Genomic DNA, 26,504 nt, shown 5'->3' with positions numbered 1-26,504 from the left:
CTGAGGAATAGGGAATTGCTACGAAGCGACCGAAATATCGTCCGCCAAACGAGCCCAACTCCTAGGAAATGATACCCCCTGAGTAACACCCCTTCTCCCTCACTAAGAAGGTGTCCCGGGAAGGCCCTTCCAGGGATTTAAAGACCGGGCCGACGAGGGAACTTCCCAAGATCAAAAGGCCGACGAGGGAAAACTCCAACAGAAGTGTGAAACGAGTGCTAGCAAAGCAGCATTGTTTTCTGCTCTCCAACACCACATTCCCCGACCCAAATAAAATTAGGCTAACTCGAACTCCCCTAGAAGATACCCGACTATCCGGAAAACCAGGAACAACGACAGGTTAATATTTCGACGAAAGTTCGAAATAACACCCTAAAGGCCAAGGGCCTTCGTCAAAAAGAAGAGTTCGACCTTGATCGAACAACGGCGGGTTAATATTTCGACGAAAGTTCAAAATAACGCCCTAAAGACCAAGGGTCTTCGCCAAAAAGAAGAGTTTGACCTCGATCGAACAACGACGGGTTAATATTTCGACGAAAGTTCGAAATCTCCTCTAAAAGAGGAGAAGGAGGCACTGTCCATAGCAAAGAGAATTAAGAAAAAAACAAGAAGAAACAAGAAAAGCAGAAGAAAATGCCAAAAAAGAAGAGTAAAGTTCTATTCAAACCAATTCATAATCAGTTGAGCAACAAACAGACTAGTATGGAGAAAGCTCCTAAAGATCCAAATCTGATATTACTCCAAGATGCAAGAAGTAGAACAACTAGCACTGCAAATGGCCAACAGGATCTACGCAACCCAAGCAATGAATCGGTGTCGAAGGTCAAGGATAGTACCATACCTGTTCATACAAAAGACATAAATAAGACTACTGTTATGGAGTGAAAATTCGAAATAACATCATAAAGGACAAGGGCCTTCGCCAAAAAGAAGAGTTCGACCTTGATCGAATAGCGACGGGTTAATATTTCAATGAAAGTTCGAAATAACACCCTAAAGGCCAAGGGCCTTTACCAAAAAGAAGAGTTTGACCTCAATCAAATAACGACGGGTTAATATTTCGATGAAAGTTCAAAATAACACCATAAAGGCTAAGGGCCTTCGCCAAAAAGAAGAGTTCTACCTTGATCGAACAACGACGGGTTAATATTTCGATGAAAGTTCGAAATAACACCCTAAAGGCCAAGGGCCTTCGCCAAAAAGAAGTGTTAGACCTCGATAGAACAGCAACGGGTTAGTGTTTCGACGAAAGTTCGAAACAACACCCTAAAGTCCAGGGGCCACCGCCGAAAAGAATAGTTCGATCTCGATTGAACAACAACGGGTTAATATTTCGACGAAAGTTCGAAATAACACCCTAAAGGCCAAAGGCCTTCGCCAAAAAGAAGAGTTCGACCTCGATAGAACAACGACGGGTTAATATTTCGACGAAAGTTCGAAATAACACCCTAAATGCCAAGGGCCTTCGCCAAAAAGAAGAGTTCGACTTTGAACGAACAACGACGGGTTAATATTTCGATGAAAGTTCGAAATAACACACTAAAGACCAAGGGCCTTCACCAAAAAGAAGAGTTCGACCTCGATCGAACAATGACGGGTTAATATTTTGACGAAAGATCGAAATAACACCCTAAAGGCCAAGGGCCTTCGCCAAAATGAAGAGTTCGACCTCGATCAAACAACGACTGGTTAATATTTCGATGAAAGTTCGAAATAACACCTTAAAGGCCAAGGGCCTTCGCCAAAAAGAAGCGTTCGACCTTGATCGAACAACGACGGGTTAAGATTTCGACGAAAATTCGAAATAACACCCTAAAGGCCAAGGGCCTTCGCTAAAAAGAAGAGTTCAACCTCGATCGAACAACTACGGGTTAATATTTCGATGAAAGTTCAAAATAACACCCTAAAGGCCAAGGGACTTCGCCAAATGAAGAGTACAACCTTGATCGAACAACGACGGGTTAATATTTCGACGAAAGTTCGAAATAACACCCTAAAGGCCAAGGGCCTTCGCCAACAAGAAGAGTTCGACCTTGATCGAACAACGACGGGTTAATATTTCGACGAAAGTTCGAAATAACACCCTAAAGGCCAACGGCCTTTGCCAAAAAGAAGAGTTCGACCTCGATCGAACAACGACGGGTTAATATTTCAACGAAAGTTTGAAATAACACCCTAAAAGCCAAGGGCCTTTGCCAAAAAGAAGAGTTCGACCTTGATCGAATAATGATGGGTTAATATTTTGACAAAAGTCCGAAATAACACCCTAATGACTAAGGGCCTTCGCCGAAAAGAAGAGTTCGACCTCGATCGAACAATGACGGGTTAATATTTCGACAAAAGTTCGAAATAACACCCTAAAGGCCAAGGGCCTTCACCAAAACGAATCGACCTCGATCGAATAACGACGGGTTAATATTTCGATGAAAGTTCGAAATAACATCATAAAGGACAAGGGCCTTCGCCAAAAAGAAGAGTTCGACCTTGATCGAATAGCGACGGGTTAATATTTCAATGAAAGTTCGAAATAACACCCTAAAGGCCAAGGGCCTTTACCAAAAAGAAGAGTTTGACCTCAATCAAATAACGACAGGTTAATTTTTCGATGAAAGTTCAAAATAACACCATAAAGGCCAAGTGCCTTCGCCAAAAAGAAGAGTTATACCTTGATCGAACAACGACGGTTTAATATTTCGATGAAAGTTCGAAATAACACCCTAAAGGCCAAGGGCCTTCGCCAAAAAGAAGCGTTCGACCTCGATCAAATAGCAACGGGTTAGTGTTTCGACGAAAGTTCGAAACAACACCCTAAAGTCCAGGGGCCACCGTCGAAAAGAAGAGTTCGATCTCGATCGAACATTGATGGGTTAATATTTCGACGAAAGTTCGAAATAACACCCTTAAAGGCCAAGGACCTTCTCCAAAAAGAAGAGTTTGACCTCGATCGAACAACGACGGGTTAATATTTCAACGAAAGTTCGAAATAACACCCTAAAGGCCAAGGACATTCGCCAAAAAGAAGAGTTCGACCTCGATCGAACAACGACGGGTTAATATTTCGACAAAAGTTCAAAATAACACCCTTAAGGCCAAGGGCCTTCGCCAAAAGAAGAGTTCGACCTCGATCGAACAACGACGGGTTAATATTTCGACGAAAGTTTGAAATAACACCCTTAAGGCCAAGGGACTTCGCCAAAACGAAGAGTTCGACCTCGATCAAATAACGACGGGTTAATATTTCGACAAAAGTTCGAAATAACACCCTAAAGGCCAAGTTCCTTCGCCAAAAAGAAGAGTTCGACCTTGATCAAACAACGACGGGTTAATATTTCGACGAAAGTTCGAAATATCACCCTAAAGGCCAAGGGCATTCGCCAAAAAGAAGAGTTCGACCTCGATCAAACAACGACGGGTTAATATTTCGACGAAAGTTCGAAATAACACCCTAAAGGCCAAGGCCCTTCGCCAAAAAGAAGAGTTCAACCTTGGTCGAACAACAACAGGTTAATATTTTGACGAAAGTTCGAAATAACACCCTAAAGGCCAAGGGCCTTCACCAAAAAGAAGCGTTCAACCTCGATCGAACAGCAACGGGTTAGTGTTTCGACGAAAGTTCAAAACAACACCCTAAAGGCTAGGGGCTACCGCCTAAAATAAGAGTTCGATCTCGATCGAACAATGACAGATTAATATTTCGACGAAAGTTCGAAATAACACCCTCAAGGCCAAAGTCCATCGTTGAAGAAAACTGGGACTCACGACAGGATATTATTTCGGTGTAGGCTCGAAAGTAACATCCCTCCGGCTCAGGTCACTGTTAGAAATAGAGTTGGATCTCTTTCGGGCTATGATGGGATAGTACCTCGACATAAGCCCAAAAGCATCATCCCATAGGTCAAAGCCATTATTAGGGTCCTACTCAGCCCATGTGACGTTAGATTCCCTAAGAGTCAAGAACTCATCACACGGGAATCTACTACTTTGCACCAAAATTATGAAGAGCAAAATGGGAAAGGAAGTATAGAAAGCATATGACACTGGAAAATCCCTCTTTACACAAAGTTACTACGCAAACAGCCGTAGATTACATACGGCTAAAATCAACGGAGTCCAAGAAAAACAATAAACAGCAATAGAAAAGAAAAAAAAGACAAAGATATCAATTCTTTCACTCGGCACCATCTCCAGGAAGTCCTCCCTCATCAGCCTCCGGCGTCAGAGTCATATCCGTAGTTAACACGAGCCTCTCATGCCTTCGCCTGTGCTCCTTCATACGTGGCCTCGGTAACATTGCCCACCTCCCACAGACTCTTATATATATCCCGTTGGGCTTCAGCATGAACCCAAAGCTCGTGCAAGTGGTGGGGAACAGCGACGGAGGAAGATTCGACTTGAGCCAATAGTTGCTCTTTTTCGGCCTCCAGAGCAACGACCCGATCCCCCAAGGTCGATGCTTCCCGGTCGATCTCACCAATGCGTTCCTCAAGCCTCGCCTCCCTTATCGTGGCCATCGCCCTTTCTGATTCCTACTCGGATTGGAGGACGCAAGTAGTGTTCTCCAGGGCCGCCGCCCTTGCCGAAGCCGAAGACCAGACACTCTCAATGTTCTCCAACCCGACAACCTTTCTCTCCAACTCAGCCAATTTTCCCATCCACTTCGCGCTCATCGCCCCGACCCGTATAAGGTTCTGATCCATCTCAGACTGCATTGACCTCAGCTTTTCCTAAAGATATTCACACGTTGTAGCAACCCCCTTGCCTAACTCAAGCTCCTCGTCCTTCGAACCAAGTTGCTCCTCGAGCACGCTACTTCTGCAAACGGCCTCCATCAATTGCTGGTCCCTCTTCTCTAATTCCTCGCCAAGGGATCAAGCACCGGGATTCTCCTTTAGTCGCTCGTGTATCTCACAGCAGTTATTGCGATAGCGCCAATATTTCTCCAACGCCTTCAGAAAAATCTTAGTCTGAATGTACCCTATGAGCGTTCTCAATCTCCAACATGTACGTCTGAAAAATGAAAATATGGGTTAAGACCGTGTCTTCTAGAAAATAAAAGGGACATGAAAGAAAGGCGGAACGTACCCGCAAGCCCATAGCGGCCACTTCATGCATCAAGTCAATATCAGGAACATTCCGAAGAGCCTCGTTCTCGGCAGCGAAACACAAAATATCGAACTACGGCACCAAATCCTCCGTGTCCCCTGGGAGATTAATATCTGATGAGATCTCAAGAATACGGGGCAGGCCCCCCGCATGAACCACCAAGCGGGTAAGACCCTCTTCAAATATCCTAACATCATCGGGATCGAGGTCCGACTTGGATTCGTAGTCATCAACCATGACACCCTTTCCCCTTTTAACAGCCGAGGAGGAAGCACGATTAGGTATTGAGGTCAAAAGCCCGTTCGAAATAACAACAACGGCCTCAGAAATCTGGCCCCCCATTGCGGCAAGTTGTTTATCAACGATAGTGGCAGGAATCTCCGCCGACGGGGCAGATACAATGGCTGGCTCCGTTTCTACAGGCGGAATAGTATCAACCCCCGCCCCAGATCCCGTCAAGGGAGAGTCGTCCTCCAGATGTATTACAGTCGGAGGTGCTGTCCCGGACTCCACTCGCCGCCTCTTGGACGGCCCTCTCCTTCCTCAGCACGGGAAGACTCACCAGCTAGATAAGCGGCATGGGTTGGAGCCTCAATATGAGGGTTGTCCTCCGTAGGTATGACCACAACCGTAGACTCGACTGAAGCAGCCCTCGACGAAGGTCGAGCAGTAGATATTGCAGCTAGGCGAGCAGACGATGCAGGCTGGCGAAAAGCTAATGGAGGAGCCCTCACTCTCCGCACTCTCCCTGACATCAACGAATAGCACATGAGAAACCAAGTAAAAAGGGAAAAGGGAAAAATAGCGAACAAAAACGACATCATTCACCTGTAAGAGGCTTGCGTCCATATTTCTCATAGAAGGTCGACCATGTGCGAACCCCCACCGTATGAGAAAGGATGGCACTCACCCACTCGCGAATACCTTCAACAGGTGTAGGGGTAGTTTCGCAGTTGTAAGAACATAAAACAGTTTAGTACTATAATAGAAAGCGATCGGGCATCCCTCCGACTAAAAGTATAGAAACTTGCGTGAGAAGTTCCACTTCTCAAGGAACCCCGTAGGATCCGCCACAAGGTGCTCGGTCCACACATAGAAGTAATTCTCATAGAAGTGATGGTTAGCCCTGTCGTCCATCTTTACCACCCATGTGAATCATCGTGCCACGAATGAGCTGAGGGAAGAAGATATTGAGCATGTGCCCCAAAGTGATCTCGCGACCGGCGAGCTCCGCAAACTTGAGCAGCATAAGGAATAGTTTATACAGGTACGGTGAAAGTTGAGCGAGCATACCACATAATAGCGGCATAAATCTACCACCAAAAGAGGGAGATGAACCTTGTATCCAACAATAAAGGGATAGGCGTAGAACACGCAATACCCTGGGCGGTCAAAATGGACTATGTCGTCCCCCACCGCCAGCAGTATTTTGATGTAGCGAGGAATTCCCCACCTAGCCTTCAATTCTATGATCCCCTTTTCATTTATAACAGAGGAGGCAGGTTCTGGCTCCTCCCCTGCGGGATTGTAGAAGTCAGTTAATGCTTTCCCAGGGCAAGGCAAGATCTCAGCCACCGATGGGACCTCCTCATCCCCTGCCACTTCTGCTCCTCCGGTGGTCAGAACATCACTTTCCAGCGCCAGAATTGTGATAGGGAGATCAGCGCGAGAAGAATCACCAGCCATTTGTGTCAAGTTGGTAAAGTAAAGGGATAAAGAAAATGATAGATAAAAGTTTTCGACTAACTGGGGAAAATTAAAAATTTGAAGTATCAGGAGAAAAGAATATTTGCAAAGTTCTTTCAAGTAAAGGGCAAAGAAGTGTGTCAACCGAATGATGTATTCCTTCTATTTATAAGAGACATAAATCCTCCAAGCACGAAACCCAAGAGTCGCCAATCGAATCTGATAGGGCACGAAACATTTCAATTCCCTGGGAACGTGTGTCATAATGGCGGCAACCACGAACAATATTTCAATCCAAATGACGTTTCGGTTCTGAAACAGCTGCAATGGTCCAAGGATATAGAAAGGGCGACGTTACCTTACTTGAGCCTAAGGATCATGCCCAAGGGGCAGGTAGTCAGATTTCTCTCAGATATGTAATAATCATAGTTCGTCTGTCAGGCACGGCAGAGGACGACCCCGAAAGACAGAGGGACTAACTGTATTGGTCAAAATTTGACCGCTACGGTCGATCCAAACGACATCCCGTCCAAGCGACGAGGCAGTGGAAGATGACACGGTTTATTCCAAATCTCGTATTCACAATATCCGCCAAAGTAAAAAAACAATGCTCAGGGGACGACAAAAGCGGACGTAGTAGGAAAGTGTATCGAATCAAACACATAGCAAAGATTCTATAACTATATATATGGGGGAAAACCTTCTGAAAAAGGGGGGCTCTTTCTCTTTCTCTTTCCTCTCTCCTGTAACCTCCATAGTAGAAGGACGAAAAAGGCAATCTCTAAGTGAGCATGTAAAATATTTTTCTCCACCGATTAATGAGAGGCAAAATGAAAAACTTCAATAAGATTGTTCACCTCTATTTCGTCTTATGCATTATTTTCTAATTAAGTTCATATATCTGGAGTTTATTATATTTGACTGAGATTTACCTCTTCATTTTCTTTAATTGATTTATTCAAAAAGGTTTCAATATATTTTGGGTCAAACAGTTACGTTTGAACTCTGCTTTCGCTCCTTTTCTTTGAAATCCGTTATAAACGAGAAGTTTTATTTTGTGTCTCATACAACTGACACTAGTTGTATGAGGCTCCTTTTTGTCTCACAAATTTGTGGACCCCAATCTTACACTTCTGGGTCCACAGAAATCTAGGTCCACAAAACCGTGAGACAAAAAAATTGGTTCATACAACTAGTGTCAGTTGTATGAGACACAAAATAAAATTTTCTGTTAGAAACTTACCGTATCGATAAGTTTGGAGGCTCTGTTGTATTTTTCTTGAACTAGTATTTAATGATGGAACTGGTATTCTGTTCAAAGACTCTAGTATTCCAAATTGATTTTAGTTTTCTTTCAACTGTTCTTCACTCTTCAAGAAGGTTAGAGCTCTCATCTCCTTATGTTTAAAGACTATGTATTTAATGTCTGTTTTTACCCCATGTTGTGTCCTATATGCCTAGAGATAATATGTTGCATATAAACTGATTAAGTTCATTGAAAGATACATTTATTTCCTCCTTCCTCTTTCTGCTAAGTGCGTGAGTCAGTATCTGTTAGCCTCTTAATTTTGGTGAACCCATAGCACATACTTGGATATTATAGAAATCAGTTGTAAGAATCTCTTCATTGCGAAACTCTTGCTAGTAACTAGCTGTAGCCGACGATGTACATTGTTCCATGTGTATTATTTCTTAAAAATCATTCCTTTAAGTTCTTGTTAGAATAATTATGTTGCTAAATATGTTTATGGCAGATGATAAAATTCTATACTATCCTTTTTCTAATTTTATTTACAGTAAGCACTAATATTGGTAATGACCCGACCGGTCGTTTTGAGCTTTAGCATCCTATTCTGTGGTTTGAAACTTTGAGTAGCTTCATATGATGTATTATGACTTGAGTGTATGGTTAATTCGATTTAGTGGTAAATTAATTTGGAAGAATAACTCTTGATTTGGAAGCTTTCCAAGGGAAAATAATGATGAACTAATGAAGGAATCCAAGCATCTCATGGAGGAGTTGAGGAAGGACAAAGAAGCTCATGCTCAGCAAATTACAACTCTTGTGAAGGCCTTGATCCCGTCTATCTCTCACCCCTGAACTTGGTCTTTATCCCCCTTTCAATTGTTTCAGTCTAGTGTTCCCAGTAGTGTTCTATTTTTTCCATTTGTGTTAGTTCTAATTAGTATATCTGAATTTTTTTGTTTTAATGCCTTTTTTATCAAGGCCTTTGGCTTAAATTGGCACTATCTAATGCATATTCTTATGTTATTCTCTTGTTTCTCACATAGCTAATATCATTAGAATAGTTCATTTTGTCATGATTTATCTTGTGTTTGTTGTGCAGTCCCAATGGCCATGAATCTTGTATTATGTGTGATTACTTAGTTTATCTCATAGCTATCCAGCTTTGATGATGCCAAAAGGGAAAGATATAATAGGGGGAGGGGGAGGTTCACATGTCACTTCACCCGTTTTTAATATTTGATGATTGATTGATGATTGATGCTTTCTTTGATATTCATATTTGACAGTTCTAGTTCTCTCCTGATTCATAGGCATAGTGTTTGTCATCATAAAAAAAGAAAAATTTGTTGAGTTATGTGTTTTGATGATTAACAAGTATGTGTAATGAACATATGCTAAGAACCAGGTTCTCACAGTATCTGCTAAAGGTCCTTACAAGGAGTAACTTTTTCTGCAAAAGTTACTACAATGTGATATTTGTGGAAGGTATTACAATGCGATAAAGGATGCTGCCTAAAGATATCTGCAGATAGGAGTCACGAAACTTGAGAAGTCCTTATGATCTTAGGACCTATAAGGGGATTAGAGTTTGACTGTGTCTAGGACTCCCAAAGATCTGGAATCTGTGGCGACTTAAATACTTTGCCCAAAGACTGTTGAAGATCATCCTTTTACACATCTACTGAGCACAAGAAGCATAACATTTTTCAGTTCACAATACACTTAAAGTTTCTGACCAAGACTATTTGTAAAGTCAGTTTATTTTCTACTAGAGTCAGTCTAGTTCGTGTATTAGGGAATTGAGTTGTATTTAGGTTTTCATTCAAACAGTGTTAGTTTAATTATTGTCTCAGTTCGCAAGTTAGAGTAACTTGTAGTTTTCATACAATCAGTAGAAGAAGTTGAATTGTGGAGAATTGTGGAGGTATATTAGGTTACAAGAGTTGTAATCTCACATTTGGTTCATTTGTTCTAGTGAAGTTGAAGTTAAATCCTAAGTGGTAGGTCGCAGTTTTTGCATCTTTGAGCCGGGTAATTTTCTATGTTGAATTGTTGTTCTTTACTTTTCTATTAATTTTTTCTAAGTTCAAGGAATAGGGTAAAGAACCAAGTTCTTTAGTTATTTAGGAGGGCACTCAAACTAAAATCATGAATTTCTTCATTACTAGGCGGTTCTAAATCAATCAACTTTCCCCTCTTCTCACAATCTTTTTTTGTCTCCTGTAAATTCAATGGTTGTTCAACAATTCTAGTCCACCACATATTCACATCGAGCCAATGTAATCAACAAATGGAATACTAGCAATGATCAAAGATTTTTTAAACTGTACCATAATAAGAATCAAATGAATATTGAAGGCATCAATGATTTTACCAAGAAAAACAAACAAATCTGTTTCCTCCAAAGACAACCACATTTTAGATCAAAAAGCATGAGAAGAGAATATCAGCATACTTATTGGTATCTCTCCTAAAAGCATATACATCAAATCATCATGACCAAGCATAGGGGTGAATCCACCCCTTTAGAAAGGGGTAGCATGGCACCCGCTAAGATGATAAAATTTTCATTACCTATGTTAAAATTTCTTAAATTAGGTTAAATATTTGATCCTGTCACCCACAATCGTAAACTAAACAAAGATGTCATGGCTAGTAGAAGATGATCAAAAAAATATTCTACTAGGGGTCCTTAAGATTTTGACAAGAAATTTGTTTATTTTTGTAGTTACAGAAGTAAAGAAACCATGTAATATGTGTGTGTATACCACCAATAATCTATATCTATATATTACTAAAAGAAAAGGAAAAAGCCTCCACATTAAGCCAAGTAGTAACCTCACAGCAGGCCACTTGGCAATTTAGGACAAAGTTAGTTAGGTTAGGTAATAATTTATTTATTTTTAAATTTAAATTTAAATTTAAAAAAATTTAAATTATACATTATGTGTTGTTAATAATTAGTTACTCTCTTTGAGTTAACAAATTTGAAGTTTTAAAATTATTTTAAAATAAAAAAACGAAAAATAAGAATATTACCAATTTAAATCGGAGAATAGTTTCTTCCTAATATGATAGTATATATCTATAAATAAATAAATAAACTGCAAATATTTTTTTTGATAAAGTAAATAATTTGATTTTGAATTTTAAAAAAGAATTATTTCGAATTTATAGATAAAAATATTTGAGTTGACACAAAATAAAAGTTCATATGTTTATGGAAAGTAATCTAACATAGCAATAATTAAGAATATCAATAGATTTATAACAAAATAGTAAAATACTTATCTATTTATATTTTAAAAAAATCAAAATTACAATTTGATTTAAATATAATTGTATTTCAATTATAAGTAAATTCAAAATAAATAAAACTAATTACAATATTAGAATAAATAAATGTACACATATGAAAATAGAGATGATATGAGGATATTATAACATTGAATTGATTTAGAAAAATAAAATAAAATAAGTAAATAATACAGAAATATATAATTGAAACTTTTATCTTTAAATTCGAATTCAAATTATTTTCTTTATCAGAAAAATATTGGCAGTTTGAATTGGCAATTTTTATAGGTATAAACTTTTATAGGTATTGACAAGAGGGGTTGCTCTGATGGTAAACAACCTCCACTTCCAATTGAGAGGTTGTGAGTTCGAGTCTCCCCAAGAGCAAGGTGGGAAGTTCTTGGAGGGAAAGATGCCGGGGGTCTATTTGGAAACAGTCTCTCTACCCTAGGGTAGACTGTCATAGAGGGAAGAAACTACATCCCACTTTGAATTGGCAGTTTATTATTTTATTTATTTTTATCAAATGTTTTAAATAATTTTAAAACTTCAACTTTATTAAAGCTTAATTTTATTTTATTTTTAAAATTCTTTAATTTTCTAAATTTATCAATTATATCTTTGGGTATTATATACTTAATTTATTTTATTTTTCTAAATTAATTCAATGTTGCAATATCCTCATATTATCTCTATTTTTATCTTATGTATATTGTTTCTACTGTAATATTATAATTAGTTTTCTTCACTTAAAATTTTACATACAATCAAAATATTACCATAGAATCAAATTGTAGTATTGAACTTTTTTTCAAAATATAAAGAAATCACTATTTTACTATTTTATCAGAAATTGACTGATATTATTAATTATCGCTATTTTTGTATTATTTGCCATAAGAAAATAAAAAAAATTATCTTAATTTAAATATTTCTATTTATAAATGTAAAATAATATCTTTATCTTAGTATTCAAATACAAATTATTTTCTTCATCAAAAAAATATTGAAAGTTTGGATTGACATTATAAATATAGACTACCATATTTGGAAGAAACTACTTCCTAATTTGAATTGAAATTTTTTTAAAAAAATAATTAAAACTCCAACTTTGTAGGAGTATAATTTTATTTTATTTTTCACAATTCTTTAAGTATTATTTCGAATTTACAAATAGAAATATTAGAGTTGAGATAGAAGAAAAGTTTATTTACTTATATCATATAATGTAAAAATATCAAATTAAGAATATCAGTAAATTTATGACAAAATAGTAAAATTATTTATTTGTATATATTTTTAAAAAAAAATAAAAATTATAAATAAATTTAAATATGATAGTATTTCGATTATATGTGAAATTCAAAATGAAAAAGAATTAATTATAATATTACACAAAAATGTACAAAGATGAAATAGAGATAATATAAGGATATTTTAAATTTTAATTAATTTAGAAGATAAAATAAATTAAGTATATAATACACAAATATATAATTGATAAATTTAGAAAATTAAAGAATTGTAAAAAAATAAAATAAAATAAAGCTCCAATAAAGTTGAAGTTTTAAAATTATTTAAAAAATAAAACAAAAATAAAATAAAAATTTGACAATTCAAATTGGAGGGTAGTTTCTTGCCCCTATGATAGTCTATACCTGTAAAAAGTTTCCAATTCAAACTGCCAATATTTTATGATAAAGAAAATAATTTGAAGTCAAATATAAAAATAAATTATTATTTCGTATTTACACATAGAAATATTAGAATTGAGATACAAGAAAAGTTTATTTTCTTATAGCAAGTAATGCAAAAATAGTAATTATTAAGAATATCAACAGATTTATGACAACATAGTAAAATTAGTTATTTGTATATATTTTTTTAAAAAGTCAAAATTATAATTTGATTTAAATATTATGGTATTTCGATTATATGTGAAATTCAAAATGAAGATAATTAATTATAATATTACAAAAAAATGCACAAAAAGAAAATAAAGATAATAGAGGATATTTAACTTTGAATTAATTTAAAATAATAAATAAATTACGTAAATAATACACAAATATATTATTGACAAATTTAGAAAATTGAAGAATTGCGAATAATAAGATAAAATTTTAAAAATAATTTTTCTAAGAAGTAATAGTGAACATTGATATTAAGGCAAGTGGCACGCTAATAAAATGTCATATTAATAATTTAATAATACTAAATAATAAATAAAATAAGAAACAAAATGTTATACGATGATTATGTAATTCATTTTTCTTTAATTTCATATAGTTTATTTAATGAAATATTGTATTGAAAAGTAAGATGCCAATTGAAATTTTATTGACACAGCATAATATAATATAATAAAACTATAAATTGTAATTTAAAATAATAAATATTCTTTAATATTGAATGCGCAGTGCGCGAGTTCTAATGCTAGTTGACTATAAAAGCTGGAGCAGTAGCTAGTACCTCTCCATTATGGAGACAAATATCATCTTGTAAAGAGTATCTCATGGTATAGAGATGGAAAGTCATCCCAAGCAATTCTGATATCACAAGTCCATAATCGTCCTGAAATTATGAATATTGTTCGCGCTTTGCATTATTAGGAAATTTCTCTGATCCATTTAAATACAACTTTAGACATGTCTGAATATTCTAGAATTAAAAAAACTAAAGCAAGAAACACATTTCAACTAGAACCAGATAAGGTAAAAAGATAGTACTCTAATATATATAAGAATGCTTTTAGATTTAACATTAGAAATGAAATCACTTGATTCTAGACAAAAGACCGCGATAAAGGTGTACATAACCAAAAAAAAAATTTTAAAAAAGTACTAACCAATGTTTTAAAAAACTAAAGCAAAGTTGGAGTATAAATGATACACCCATAAATTATTTCAACTTTATATTCCTCCTTCATTTAAGATGAGGAACATGTTAAAGAATAGATTTATATAATGTATACGGTTAAAATCGGGCTTTCTTAATTTTGGACGGCTAATCGAAACAGGGTGGCATATCAAAGCTTGGCCCCACATTGTATCGAACCATGGCACAGAGATGGGTTGCTAAGCTCATTAATCGGTGATCGATCAAGAACGAGACCAGCCATGATCGAGACCGAACCGGGTAGAGATCGAAGAAGGTCCGCTAAAGTCGAATAACAGAAAGCCGAGATATCCGTGATCGGGCAAGAATCGTGGCGGAAATCTTGACACGTATCAAGTCAAGGTCGGACATTTAGCCAATCATGGGATTTCCTTCTATATTCAGAATTGTACCATAAGTGGAACTCCTCTACTGTATAAAGGGGATTCTAATCATTTTGTAAACATCTTATTCACGCATAACAAAGTAATATATTAAAAATTTCTCTCTTAAGCTCTGTTGTTTGGTTCATACTCTTTTTAGCATACTCTGCTGGTTCGAGGGCGATCTAGCTCGAAGGCCATATTCGCTCATTATATTGGTTTATTTTATTTTACAGTTAATTTCTAACATTAATTCTCATATTTCTCAGTTTGTACTAAGTAAAATCGCGTATCCTTAAAACCACTTATAAGTTTAATTGTTATATAATTTTAAAGGTAAACACATAAGTTGAAACATTTAAATAAAACTATATGCAAACTGGAGATTATATATATTTCTTTCGAAATATTGACAAAAATTGAAGAGTTGCCTAAAAAAAGGGGGCATTTGCATCTATACCTGCTTTTTGTGTCACGCTTTAACTTGTGCCCATTTTGCAAAAAAATTACAAGCGTACCCGCTTTTTCGCATAACTTCAGCATACGAGGCTAAAGTAGCAAAGGCAATCATGCAAAACTTCAGTATTCTAGTAGCTGGGCCTGAAGTTCAGCTCCAGAGCTGAAGTTTTTGTTTTGTAACTGGCGAACTTCAGCTCTAGAGCTGAAGTTTTGTTTTTGTAACTGGCAAACTTCAGTTCTAGAGCTAAAGTTTTTGTTTTGTAACTAGCGAACTTCATCTCTAGACCTGAAGTTTTTTGTTTGTAACTGGCGAACTTCAGCTCTAGAGCTGAAGTTTTTATTTTGTAACTGTCGCACTTCAGCTCTAGAGCTGAAGTTTTTGTTTGTAACTAGCGAAATTCAGCTCTAGAGCTGAAGTTTTTGTTTGTAACTGGCGAACTTCAACTCTAGAGCTGAAGTTTTTAAAACCCTTAGAGTATGTACTCCTGAAGTTTCTATTTTTTGGGGAGGAAGATTGACCTTTCAAATTTCGTATTCTAAGTAAGGAGATGGCTTCATTAATTTATTCTGGATCGAAACGTCGAGAAACACATTATGGTTCTGCTTGACCATAGCATCTCGACGATGGAGACGGTGTCAAGGAGATTCAAAGAAATGCAAAATTATATTTGAGATTTGAACTAATGACGTAAAAAAATATTTTGAGTTACATCAACCATATCACAAAAAGGTTTTCTTACGTTACAATTATCATAATTATGTATAGTAAGATGACTTCTGAGGAATTGAGTGAAGCCACAGTATTGTTACATCAATGTTAAGTTTCGGAGAGATATGGAGATCACTGGGAGAAGGAGGAGGAAGAGGAGAAAGGAGCTGAAGTTGTTTAAAAAGGGGTACAAGTTAAAAGTTTTTTTAAAAAATAAGTATAAATTAAATGAAGGCGACCAAATAGGATGCCCCATGCAATTTTATTTTTTTTAAAAAAATGCCACATGTGCAATTTTTTGGTAGTCGGGGCACAATGTTTATTACGCCCAAAAATAAAGAAAAAAAAAATTAGTAGGAGTACCAAACTTTCTTGTTCGATGATTGGAATATTTGTGGGATTAAACCGCAGTTTTCCACTTCCCGTCGTTAGTAGTCTAAAACCCGACTCTGATAGCGACGGCGACAAGTTACCTACAGAGCCCCAAAAATATAGGAGTTCTCTAAACACCCAATTCTTCGGAATGCATGCCGTGGAATCGCAGGTAATTCTCCTTTGAAAAAATCGAGAATATGTCGGGAGGCGAGTACGATCACAACGTTTTATTACGTTCTACTTCATCGGCGTCAGAAGGCGATTTAGAAAGCCAGTCGCCGAGGAGAACGAATACCAGAAGCTTTAAGGATCTATTAAAGCGGTTGGATCGAGGTTTTTCGGGTCGGCGATCATGTGATATAAAGCGATCAGATAGGGACCAAAACTCGTCGTCTTCTCCTTCTTCTAATCGCGGTGTTTCGGATGAAATTCTCGGCGATAGTGCTCCGCCGGAATGGGCGATGTTGCTTGTTGGATGTCTCCTTGGCCTTGCTACTGGCCTTTGTGTTGCCGCCTTTAACCGCGGGGTTAGTTTCAGCTTTTCTTTCAAAATTTTATAGCTTTTTATTCCTTTCTTCGGTTGGCTTATAATGAACTTATTTTTGCCTCCAATAACTGGACAAATATGAGAAATTTAACCTCCAATGGGGACCGTTATACTCTATTCTGGCGTGTATCAGTCCAATACTATATAGTTTATCTTCTAAAGCACATTAGGGTTCTTATTTAGTACCAAAATCTGAAAGCTAAAAATTATGGACATTGGGAACAGCAAAATGCTGTTGCATTCGGAAATCTGCATGTTATATTTAAAGATATTCCTCTTATTTATTTGCTTAAGTCTCTTTCCTGGGGTTGTAGGGTTTCCACAGTATAGATCTAAAGTTAATGAGTAGCCGCAGTTCTTCTGTATGCGTGTGTTTTAATGAGGGAATATGCATGTAGCGGGACTGATTTTGTGACTTGCAAGTTTATCCGACCATTTTCTTTGTTGATTAAAGGTGTTGCATTTAGAGAGTTACTTTGAACAGTATCGTTTCTTGTTTTGGATGACAACGAGGATATTTGTTTAGGTACACGTAATACACGAGTGGGCGTGGGCTGGTACTCCTAACGATGGTGCTGCTTGGCTTCGTTTGCAAAGACTAGCTGATACTTGGCACCGGATACTTTTAATACCAGTTCTGGGTGGAGTCATTGTTGGCATGCTGCATGGTCTGCTTGAAATATTGGACCAAATAACACAGTCCAGTTCTTCTCAGGGACAAGGATTTGATTTGATTGCTGGAATCTTCCCTACAGTGAAGGCCATTCAGGCTGCTATAACTCTAGGTACTGGTTGTTCTTTGGGTCCTGAAGGCCCTAGTGTAGATATTGGGAAGTCATGTGCCTATGGATGCTCAGTGATGATGGAAAACAACCGGGAAAGAAGAATAGCTCTTATTGCAGCTGGTGCAGCTGCTGGAATTGCTTCAGGTATGCTGTTTCCCATTACGAAGTATCTGAACCAGGAGTTTTTTCGTTTATCACTTCCTAAGTAATGAAGAGTATAAGACCTTTTGCAAAATTATATGTCTGGAAGATGCACGGTTTGTTTATAAATTCTGGTATGATGATCACTGAGAGGTTAGAGGTAATCTAGGGACATTGACAAAGATCAGAGACATTGGTTGCTCGATCTCAAAACCATTATGAACGGATGATTTTTGTAAAATTCTCTCGTTAGGAAGGTTTTTGCTATGTTATTGCCTCTATGGATTATGAATCTCATGCATATTCGAGTGACACTAAGAGCACTAAAGAGACTCTCATGCTTTCCCATCTTTTACTTCATTCCCAAGAGACCTTTCTCTTTCCCAAAAATGAAACAGTGTCACCAAAATAGGCTGTCGCCTTGGCGCCCAGCTGTCCCTTTATTTGTTGTATAGAAAAGCCGGCAAGTCTTTTGGGCTTGAAATGTTCAATATGGGTCTTATTATCAAAGGAGTAGAAACTATTCCTGCAAGCTAATATGACTTCTGTGTTCCCAAAGGCTGTTTGTAATTGTAAGGAGATATACTTGCTTATTATGTTTGTCGATATGCCACATACATATTCCTCCTTAGTGTACTTCTTGATATGTGTATGTATGGGACAGTATAATTGTCTGTGTGAATTGTGGAGCTTTGTGCCTTGCCGGAGCTTGCCTCAGCTGGTGGATGGATCTTCAGGTTTAAGTTTCTTGTACTACAGGTTTCAATGCAGCGGTAGCGGGTTCTTTCTTTGCGATTGAAACAGTTTTAAGACCACTCCGTGCAGAAAATTCACCCCCATTTACAACTGCAATGATCATATTGGCTTCTGTTATATCATCAACTGTATCAAATGCAGTACTTGGAGAGAAACAGGCTTTCACAGTGCCCACGTATGATATGAAATCTGCTGCTGGTATTTGATCTAATTCTGGTTTATTTTATCATGGCTAAAACATTGCTACATCAGTGCTTCGGTATTTCCGTGGCTGCTGTTCTCTTTATTTATGGTGTATCTGCGCTTGTACCAATTGCCATGGATATTTGCTCTTTCACAATTTCGCTGCACACAGTTGCTGTTCATGTTGCATTGTTGGATGGAAATTTTTTTAATCAGGGAACTGGGAGTTGCATTTCTGCTCTATTTTTACCATTTCTCCTGAGAATGTTTACTGTTGGTATTATCTGTTCATACTTACATACTGTCTTTCAGACATAACATCAAACACTCTTTTCTTCGCTTCTATATGCCTATTGTAACATGTGAATATACTGCGCTTTTGATGGTAACAAGGAAAACAGTGACGTGTTCTTATTTTTCCACGCATAGGCACACATTAGTTAGCTCGTAACTTGGAGTCAGTGTGCTATTCAAGTTTTTAGCACGTACCAATGTTTTGAATAGCGTGAGGCGACAAATAGCGATGAGGGCCCGCTTCACTGAGGCGAGAAGCGAAGTGCTCGCCTTTTTGATGTGAAGCGACAATTTATATAAAAAAATAAAATATTAAATTATAAAAATATTAAATTATATATATACACACACACACATACTCAATAACAATAATATATTAATAAATATATCAATTCAAAAATATATCAATTAAAAACTCAGGTTTGAAGAAGCTCTCTGCCTCTGCCCGTGAAGGAGAAAATAGAGCCAAAAAAAAAAAAAAAAAAAAAAAAGAGAAGAAGAAAAGGGAAGGAAGGAAGGAAGAAATAATGAAAGAAAGAAAAAGCTCTCTGCTGCTCGATCCAAAACAACAGAGCAAAAAAGAAAAAGAAGAGAAGAAGAAGAAAAAGGAAGAAAGAAAGAAAGGAGAAACAAGAAAGAAGAAAGAAAAAAAAGGGCAGAAACTCGAAGAAGAAGAAGGGAGAAGAAAGAAGAAAAGATATGAAGAGAAGCATACCTGATGAAGAAGCTTGAAGAAGAAAGAAGAATCGTTGATGTGACTGGGTCGACTTGAAGGAGAAAGAAGAAGAAATTGCTGAAGCCCTAAATTTTTTCTTTAATCGCTGGTCTGCTGCCATTTTCTTTTCGTTTTTTCAAAAAGCGATGCTACAGGGCGTTTCTCGCGACACAGTGCCTCTCGCTACACAGGCAGAGGCGCTCGCCTTTTTGAAATCGCCATGCAAGAGGCAAATAGCGCTGGAGGCTCGCATCTCATCGCCTCATGCTATTAGCGCTGAGGCGAGCGATATTTACAACACTGACACGTACTATGATTATGCTTAACGATTAACCTCTTTCAGTATCTCGGACTTTCGATTGTGTAAAAGTGGGCTGTAGTCATTTCCTGTATGATAGATTTTTAGAAAGGGAGTGGATAAAGTGATGACTGTTGTAGATAACTGGTTATCATGTTACTTCATGCTTTTACATGCATAAGCTCTGTCTTGATTGTCATTCTATTCAATATAGATTTCTTTCTGAATGCTTAAGAATCTTCCTTTTGTAGAGCTTCCATTGTATCTGATACTGGGGATGCTGTGTGGAGTGGTAAGTGTGGCTTTCACTCGATTGGTGTCCTGGTTCACCAAGGGGTTTCAGTTCCTCAAGGAAAAATTTGGACTTTCTGATGTTGTCTGCCCTGCCTTGGGGGGTTTAGGAGCTGGTGTAATAGCTCTTAGATATCCTGGAATTCTCTATTGGGGTTTCACTAATGTTGATGAAATCCTTCATACTGGGAAGACTGCATCTGCACCTGGAATCGGATTGCTAGCCCAATTAGTTGCTGCTAAAGTCGTGGCCACTGCTTTGTGCAAAGGGTCTGGCCTTGTTGGTGGATTGTATGCACCAAGTTTAATGATAGGTGCTGCTGTAGGTGCTGTATTTGGAGGGCTAGCTGGGGAACTTATAAATTCAGCTATTCCAGGGAATGCTGCTATTGCTCAGCCACAGGCATATGCACTGGTCAGATGATATACTTTTTCCATATTACTTTCTCCCAACAATTATTTTATTACACTTCATTGCAGTTTAGGAAGTAAACTTTTCTAATGGATAAATTTAAACAATGTAGGTGGGAATGGCTGCTACACTAGCTTCCGTTTGCTCAGTGCCTTTGACTTCAGTGCTCTTATTGTTTGAGTTGACAAAAGATTATAGAATTTTGCTTCCTCTCATGGTTAGTCTTGCTGAACAAAGATTCACTAGCTCTACTTGTTTTCATGTGTGTTACTAAAAGCTGTTTCACTTGCTTAAACACCTAGCTATGTCCATAATCTCCTATCTTCTGAGTAACTTAAGTCTGTCACATAATCTTTCTTACTTTATAGTTTCTACTAACCCAAGTCTTCTTTCTGATGGATGGCTGTCATACTAGGTTATGGAGGAAATGTACTTTTATTACGTATGAGTTACTTCTGAGTTTCTTTCATCCTGAAATCAAGGTTTCTTGACTTTCATGGATGTCTGATTTGCCTTTACAAGTTATATCTTAGGGAATCATTATTTATGTATCTGAGTTTTAACTTTGTGGCAGTATGGCTGTTTGTTTGTACTAAATTTTAACTTTGTTGCATTGAATTTGAGCTCTTAGTGTGTGTTTGACCTCCAAATTTGGATTGTGTGTATCGTTTGGCCCTTATTCGAATATTCTGCTGGAAGAGACTAAATTAGAAATTTTTGGGTGAAATAAGATCAAGTAGTTTGCTTAAATCTTGGTTGAAATCACTCTGGGGAGGGGTTGACAAATGATCCTGACACGTTGGACTGTTGTCCACTCTACATATGAGAAGTCAGAGGGCTAGAAAGTAGGAGAGCATTCTATAATTAGGAGGAGAGTATTCTGTAGTTAGGAGCCTAATTCTCTTATATTACATTACATTACATCACATAATAATGTAATATTACATTGTATGTATATATATATTTGTGTCCGTGTGTGTCCGAGTCAGCTTGCAAGCATCGCGAATATTCCAGCATGTACTTGCTATCTCCCACCAGCATAGGTAGCCTACCAAGGCTTAGCAGAGAGGAAGAAATCACCTAATGTTTTCTCTGCTGGGATTTAAACACATTATTGTACTATAGTAAGACTTAACCGTTATAGGACTTTCACATATAAAAATATGACTTGTATATTTGACAACTAGGAGTTAATGGAATCCTATAGAACACCCGGATTTATACAATAAAGGATCGGACACGATCTATGTAAAATTAGATCTAGAATGCTTTCTAACTGAGTTACAAAATTGTATGAGATAAATCTAACTTGCTCTCCTAGTTTCCAGACGTGTTAGTTCTCCTAATACTCTAGGTTATCTGGTATCTTGTGGACCCATCGAAGTCGAATGGGGAAATGTCTGTTCATTATTACGATCGGGAAACAAAAAGCATTTATTTATTGAAGTCCAGCCCAATCTTGAGTAAAGTTGCCACCATATCTAGGAAAGATAGAGCTAAAATACTGAGTTTCCTACAAATAAATAAATTAACAAATATTTTGTTTAACTTATCTCGTTGATTTGATTTAGTAAAGATTGATCTCATCTGAAGGTAGGGGTAAGGTCTGCCTCACACTAGCCTCTCCGGATCCCACTATGTAAGATTATACTGGGTATGTTGTTGTTGTTGGTGTTGATCTCATCTGAAGACCTTGTATTGAAGTCTAGTCCAATCTTCAGCAGAAATACCAAATATTAAGCTGAAAATGTAGAGTGCTTAATATATAAAACAATAAATGATTCATTACGTCTCTTGATTTCATTAGTAAAGGGTCTAGATATCTGATGGAATTATTCTAATTCAGTTCAACTGAAAGATAGAACACCGAAATGGAAAAGTTTTACTTAAGGATTTAACTACTCCCTCTGTTTCAAGTTCTGTGCCTTACTTTTCCTTTTTAGTCTGGTTCAAAAAGAACGTCTCTTTCTATATTTAGTAACTCTTCAACCCCAACTTTCCACATGACATATTTATAACCACAAGATTCAAGAGCATTTTGGTGCATTACACAATCTTTAGTTTAAGACCACAAGATTTAAATGTCTTCCTTACTTCTTAAACTCCGTGCCCAGTCAAACTAAGACACATATATTGAGACGGAGGGAGTACCTCTTTTACCAGCCAACCAACGACCAGAGTTCTGCAAAATCTTAGTTGTTTGCTATTACAAGGCTTGTTGGTTACTTGCGTCCTAGTAATTAAATCCACTAGGAAGATTCCTTGAGCTCCAATCGGAAGAACCGTGAATAAGTATGGTTGAAATCTTAGTTTGGACAGGCAAACTCATGCTCGCATCACTCGCATCACTCAATTATAGAACAGGAACATATCTCTGCATGTTAACACTTCTAGAAACGACAGTATAACATAACTTACTAATAAAAAGCTTGCTGATTTGTTTGCCACCTCATCTAATAGCTTAAGCTGTTAGAGTTGGGACACATTCATTTATTCATTCCAGATCACTTGCATGAAGAAGTAGACTAAACACACCTGGACTTTGCATTAGCCACTAGGTGAAGAAGGAGAGGATCAGCTTCTCTGAGCTGAGGTATATGAAGAATGGCATTGATAAACATCTGGAATGGAGTCAACTGTTACTTCTACCTGCTCTTGTAGCATGTGGAATTGTTTGACTGCCCCATCTAGAAGCTTAAGTTAGAGAGACACATTTATTTATTTATTTTAAGTAACAAAAATGCTGGTTGCAATAACCATGTGTATTTTCCCCATACAGATTCAGAGATTTTTGATAGAATACTGCATTGCCTTCCTAGCTAATTTTTTTTTGTTTGGGGGTTGGGGTGAAGATGATTGAACTTGGAAGATCGAAATTTTTTCTTATGTGTTTGTATAAATAACTTAGGGTTATTTCCATGTAGAGCTATAGTTTTTTCAGATTGTAGTAATAATGCCTGACCATATGGTTTGCTAGTTAGTGGATCTCAGTTATCTTTGTACAATCGCATGGATGTTCTTTGTTATTATAGCTTGAATTTTCAATGCCATAATGATATGTGGGGTAACACTTGCACCTTTTAATCATGCAAGTGTTTTAAATTTTCTTCACTAGGGTGCTGTTGGACTGGCAATATGGGTGCCTTCTGTTACAGACCAGCCAAAGGAAACGGATGTATCAGAAGCGAAGTTTGCATCAAAAGGATACTCAATTCTTTCACCAGTTGAGAAAAATGAAGGGAATGTTCCGAGGAAATCTGGTGAGGGAAATGACTTGGAACTATTGGTGATTGGGAGTCATAATAGTCGTGAATCATTTGATGAAGGTCTCATTCTGGAAGATCTAAAGGTACTATCTTTGCTTTCGGCACCTAAGAATGTGGAAAAGTTTGTGTTTTAATGGATCTCATACTCAGGTTTCATTTTCTTATTGATTTTTTGAACCAAACACCGCCTCATTTTCTTTTGAACACTTGTTCTATGATTTAGGTACGTCAAGTTTCTAATGTGTATTTCCTTCTATTAGGTTTCTCAGGCCATGTCAAATGATTATTTGAAGGTCTCTCCGAGCCAAAATGTGAAAGAAGCTTTAGAGTGCATGCATGACGGCCAACAGAGTTGCGTTATTGTGGTTGGTGCTGAAGGTTATTTGGAAGGAATTCTAACATATGCTGACGTCAAAAGAAGTTTGTTTAAGAGCCATGGGGATTCTTCTAACAGTGATTTATCAGTCACGGATGTATGCGCTTTAGATTGCCATCATGCCAAATGTCTTTTAATGTTCAGTTCTTTTGTTTTCTCTTTCCCGTCTTTGCCCCGGGGAGTTCACTCCCTGCACGTTCCTGCTTTTTCTTACTTTAGTTACATGATTTAGCAGGCAAATACTTGTCTTGTGTCCTCTATATGCACAAGAGGAATAAGCTATCGTGGCCAAGATTGTGGACTCCTAACTTGTTATCCTGATACGGATCTAGCAACTGCAAAGCAACTAATGGAGGCCAAAGGAATTAAGCAATTGCCTGTGGTCAAACGTGGTGGAGAATTCAGAAGAGAAAGAAAGCGCAGAATTATTGCTATTCTGCGTTATGATTCAATAGAGGAGTCAATCAGGTTTTGCATTTTCTCAATGTAGTTTCTCCTATTGTACTTGTATGTTGTTCCCTTTCTCTCTAATCCAAGATTTTAAATTTGGTTCTATGTGGTATGCAAGTCACAGAGTAGAAGTTCTATTTTTTGTGGAATTTAAAAAAGAAAAAAGAATGGATTAATGGCAATTGTTCTTGCATTAGCTGTAGATCCTACCAGTAGCTTTATCCAGAGAATTAAATTGCAAACTTATCAAATCCAATGGTGTTATCTTTTGGAAATTTAGCAGAAATCTTTGTTATGCGGGCCTGTGAATGAATGTGAGCTTAAGTGATAGTTATAGGGTTCTTTTAAAATTTGGTGCTAAATTAGAGCTTGAAAAAATAAGTGTGAAGGACTGTACAGCTATAGCACGATTGAACACTTCTTATGGCCGGTGTTTTGTCTAGGTTGGTTGGTGTCTTGGTGAGGGTAGGTTGTGAGTATGACCTTGATATTTAGTCTTTGGCCAAGTCTGATCTTGTCTAGCTTGCTTCCGATAGTCAACTACAAAAGAACATTAATATGTTTCTAACCAAGTAAGTAAAAGGAAGGAAAGAAATGGAAGGTTTTGAAGATAGAAGTAGCTCAACCCAGAAAATTAAGATGAATTATCTTTTGTTATTTCATTTTTGGTGTAAAGAAAACTATGCAGATCAAGCTGAACTTGACTAGGGTGTTTAGAAATCCTTGTAAGATGAACAAGGATGTACTTTTGTTTTTCTGAATTGTAAATTGGCTTCCAGCGAAACCTTTGTGCTGATGCCTAATAGGCTGTACCTTTCGGCTTTCTCCTGAGGAAAAAAAAAGAGGGGAGGAAGAAGAGTAAAACTACTCAACTGTGTCATTTGAATTATCTAGAAGTGCTTGGTTTTTGTATTGTCAGTGTTTTTCTGAACGTAATAGATTCCGCAGGAGTGAAGTGAGTCGCCGAAAGTCGGTCTACCAGCAGAGTGAAGAAGATAATGACAAGCACATTGTAACAAATGGCCATTAATTGCTCAAGGCACTGAATATCAATAGCAAGTTTCAACAAGAAATCTTATGTTTAGTTCTATAGTTGAGCATCAGTTGGTATATACAACTTTGCTGCACTCTTCTCTAGTCCGAGAATGGAAGACAAGCTGCAACAAGAAATTTACCACCTTAGTTGGACATCAGCAGATATATCAAATTTACTGTATATTCCTATTCTTTAACTTATGCTGCGTGCAGAAATTGAGGTTCCTTGTCAAGCTAGTGACCTGCTTGTTTCTGGAGCGGACACGCCGAACCAGGCTGCCTACAGAGCCCGTGCTTAATAGCATAAATTTTCCTCAACAGTTTTGGTTGTATTTGCTGAAATCGGAAAGGCAGTGTACCCGTGTAAATTTGACATTTGACATTTTGTAAATGAAACTTATACTTGATAGTTCAGGATAAATTCAAAGCAATATCGCCATTGACGATTATATTAGCAAATCGAAAGGCAGCATATTGCTAATAGTTGAAATTATATTGATACTCTTTTGAACTGTTAAGATTACCTTTACCTCAATTTGTTTTCATCGCAAGTGAATTAAATACCTAATGTAACATGTTTTGGGTAAAATTACAAGAAGGTAACACGTGTAATAATAACAAATTATGCTAGTGATATGGTGATGTCTGTACCCTTCCGTTGTTGAGTATTAATATTGTGATTCAAGAATATTAATTTGTAAAAATTGCACGGGTCGTCCTATTTGGTCGCTCCTATTTAACTTATACTTATATTTTTAAAAAGTTTTAATTTGTACCCATTTTTTAAACAACTCCAGCCCCCTTTCTCCTCCTCCTT

The 26,504-nt window shown here is 37.2% G+C and overlaps 1 protein-coding gene across 2 annotated transcripts; it reads left to right on the top strand.

Annotated features, from left to right (window-relative positions):
• The first annotated feature begins 16,122 nt into the window (after positions 1–16,122).
• Positions 16,123–26,222, top strand: LOC107760449 (chloride channel protein CLC-f). Of its 2 annotated transcripts, none has more exons than XM_016578497.2 (9): positions 16,123–16,665; positions 17,212–17,614; positions 18,371–18,565; positions 20,109–20,563; positions 20,673–20,777; positions 23,676–23,909; positions 24,087–24,299; positions 24,438–24,670; positions 25,601–26,222. In XM_016578497.2, the coding sequence occupies exons 1-9, from the start codon at positions 16,336–16,338 to the stop codon at positions 25,680–25,682; spliced, it is 2,250 nt and encodes a 749-aa protein (XP_016433983.1). In that variant the 5' UTR covers positions 16,123–16,335; the 3' UTR covers positions 25,683–26,222. The 2 variants fall into 2 exon arrangements, with proteins under 2 accessions (XP_016433983.1, XP_016433982.1); XM_016578496.1 differs by having other exon boundaries at positions 24,435–24,670.
• Positions 26,223–26,504: the final 282 nt, after the last annotated feature.

The sequence above is a fragment of the Nicotiana tabacum genome, chromosome 10 (genome assembly GCF_000715075.1).
Source record: "Nicotiana tabacum cultivar K326 chromosome 10, ASM71507v2, whole genome shotgun sequence".
Classification (NCBI taxonomy): Eukaryota; Viridiplantae; Streptophyta; class Magnoliopsida; order Solanales; family Solanaceae; genus Nicotiana; species Nicotiana tabacum.
The sequence above is the reverse complement of the archived record's forward strand: the minus strand, read 5'-3'. Positions and strand labels throughout refer to the sequence as shown.

Bases quoted from the DNA above. Each gene is read 5' to 3' on its own strand.
- LOC107760449 (XM_016578496.1), top strand. From the start codon at position 16,336: ATGTCGGGAGGCGAGTACGATCACAACGTTTTATTACGTTCTACTTCA. The intron at 20,778-23,675 runs GTTAGTCTTGCT...TTTCTTCACTAG, and splicing joins GAATTTTGCTTCCTCTCATG to GGTGCTGTTGGACTGGCAAT. The intron at 24,300-24,434 runs GTATGCGCTTTA...TACATGATTTAG, and splicing joins GTGATTTATCAGTCACGGAT to CAGGCAAATACTTGTCTTGT.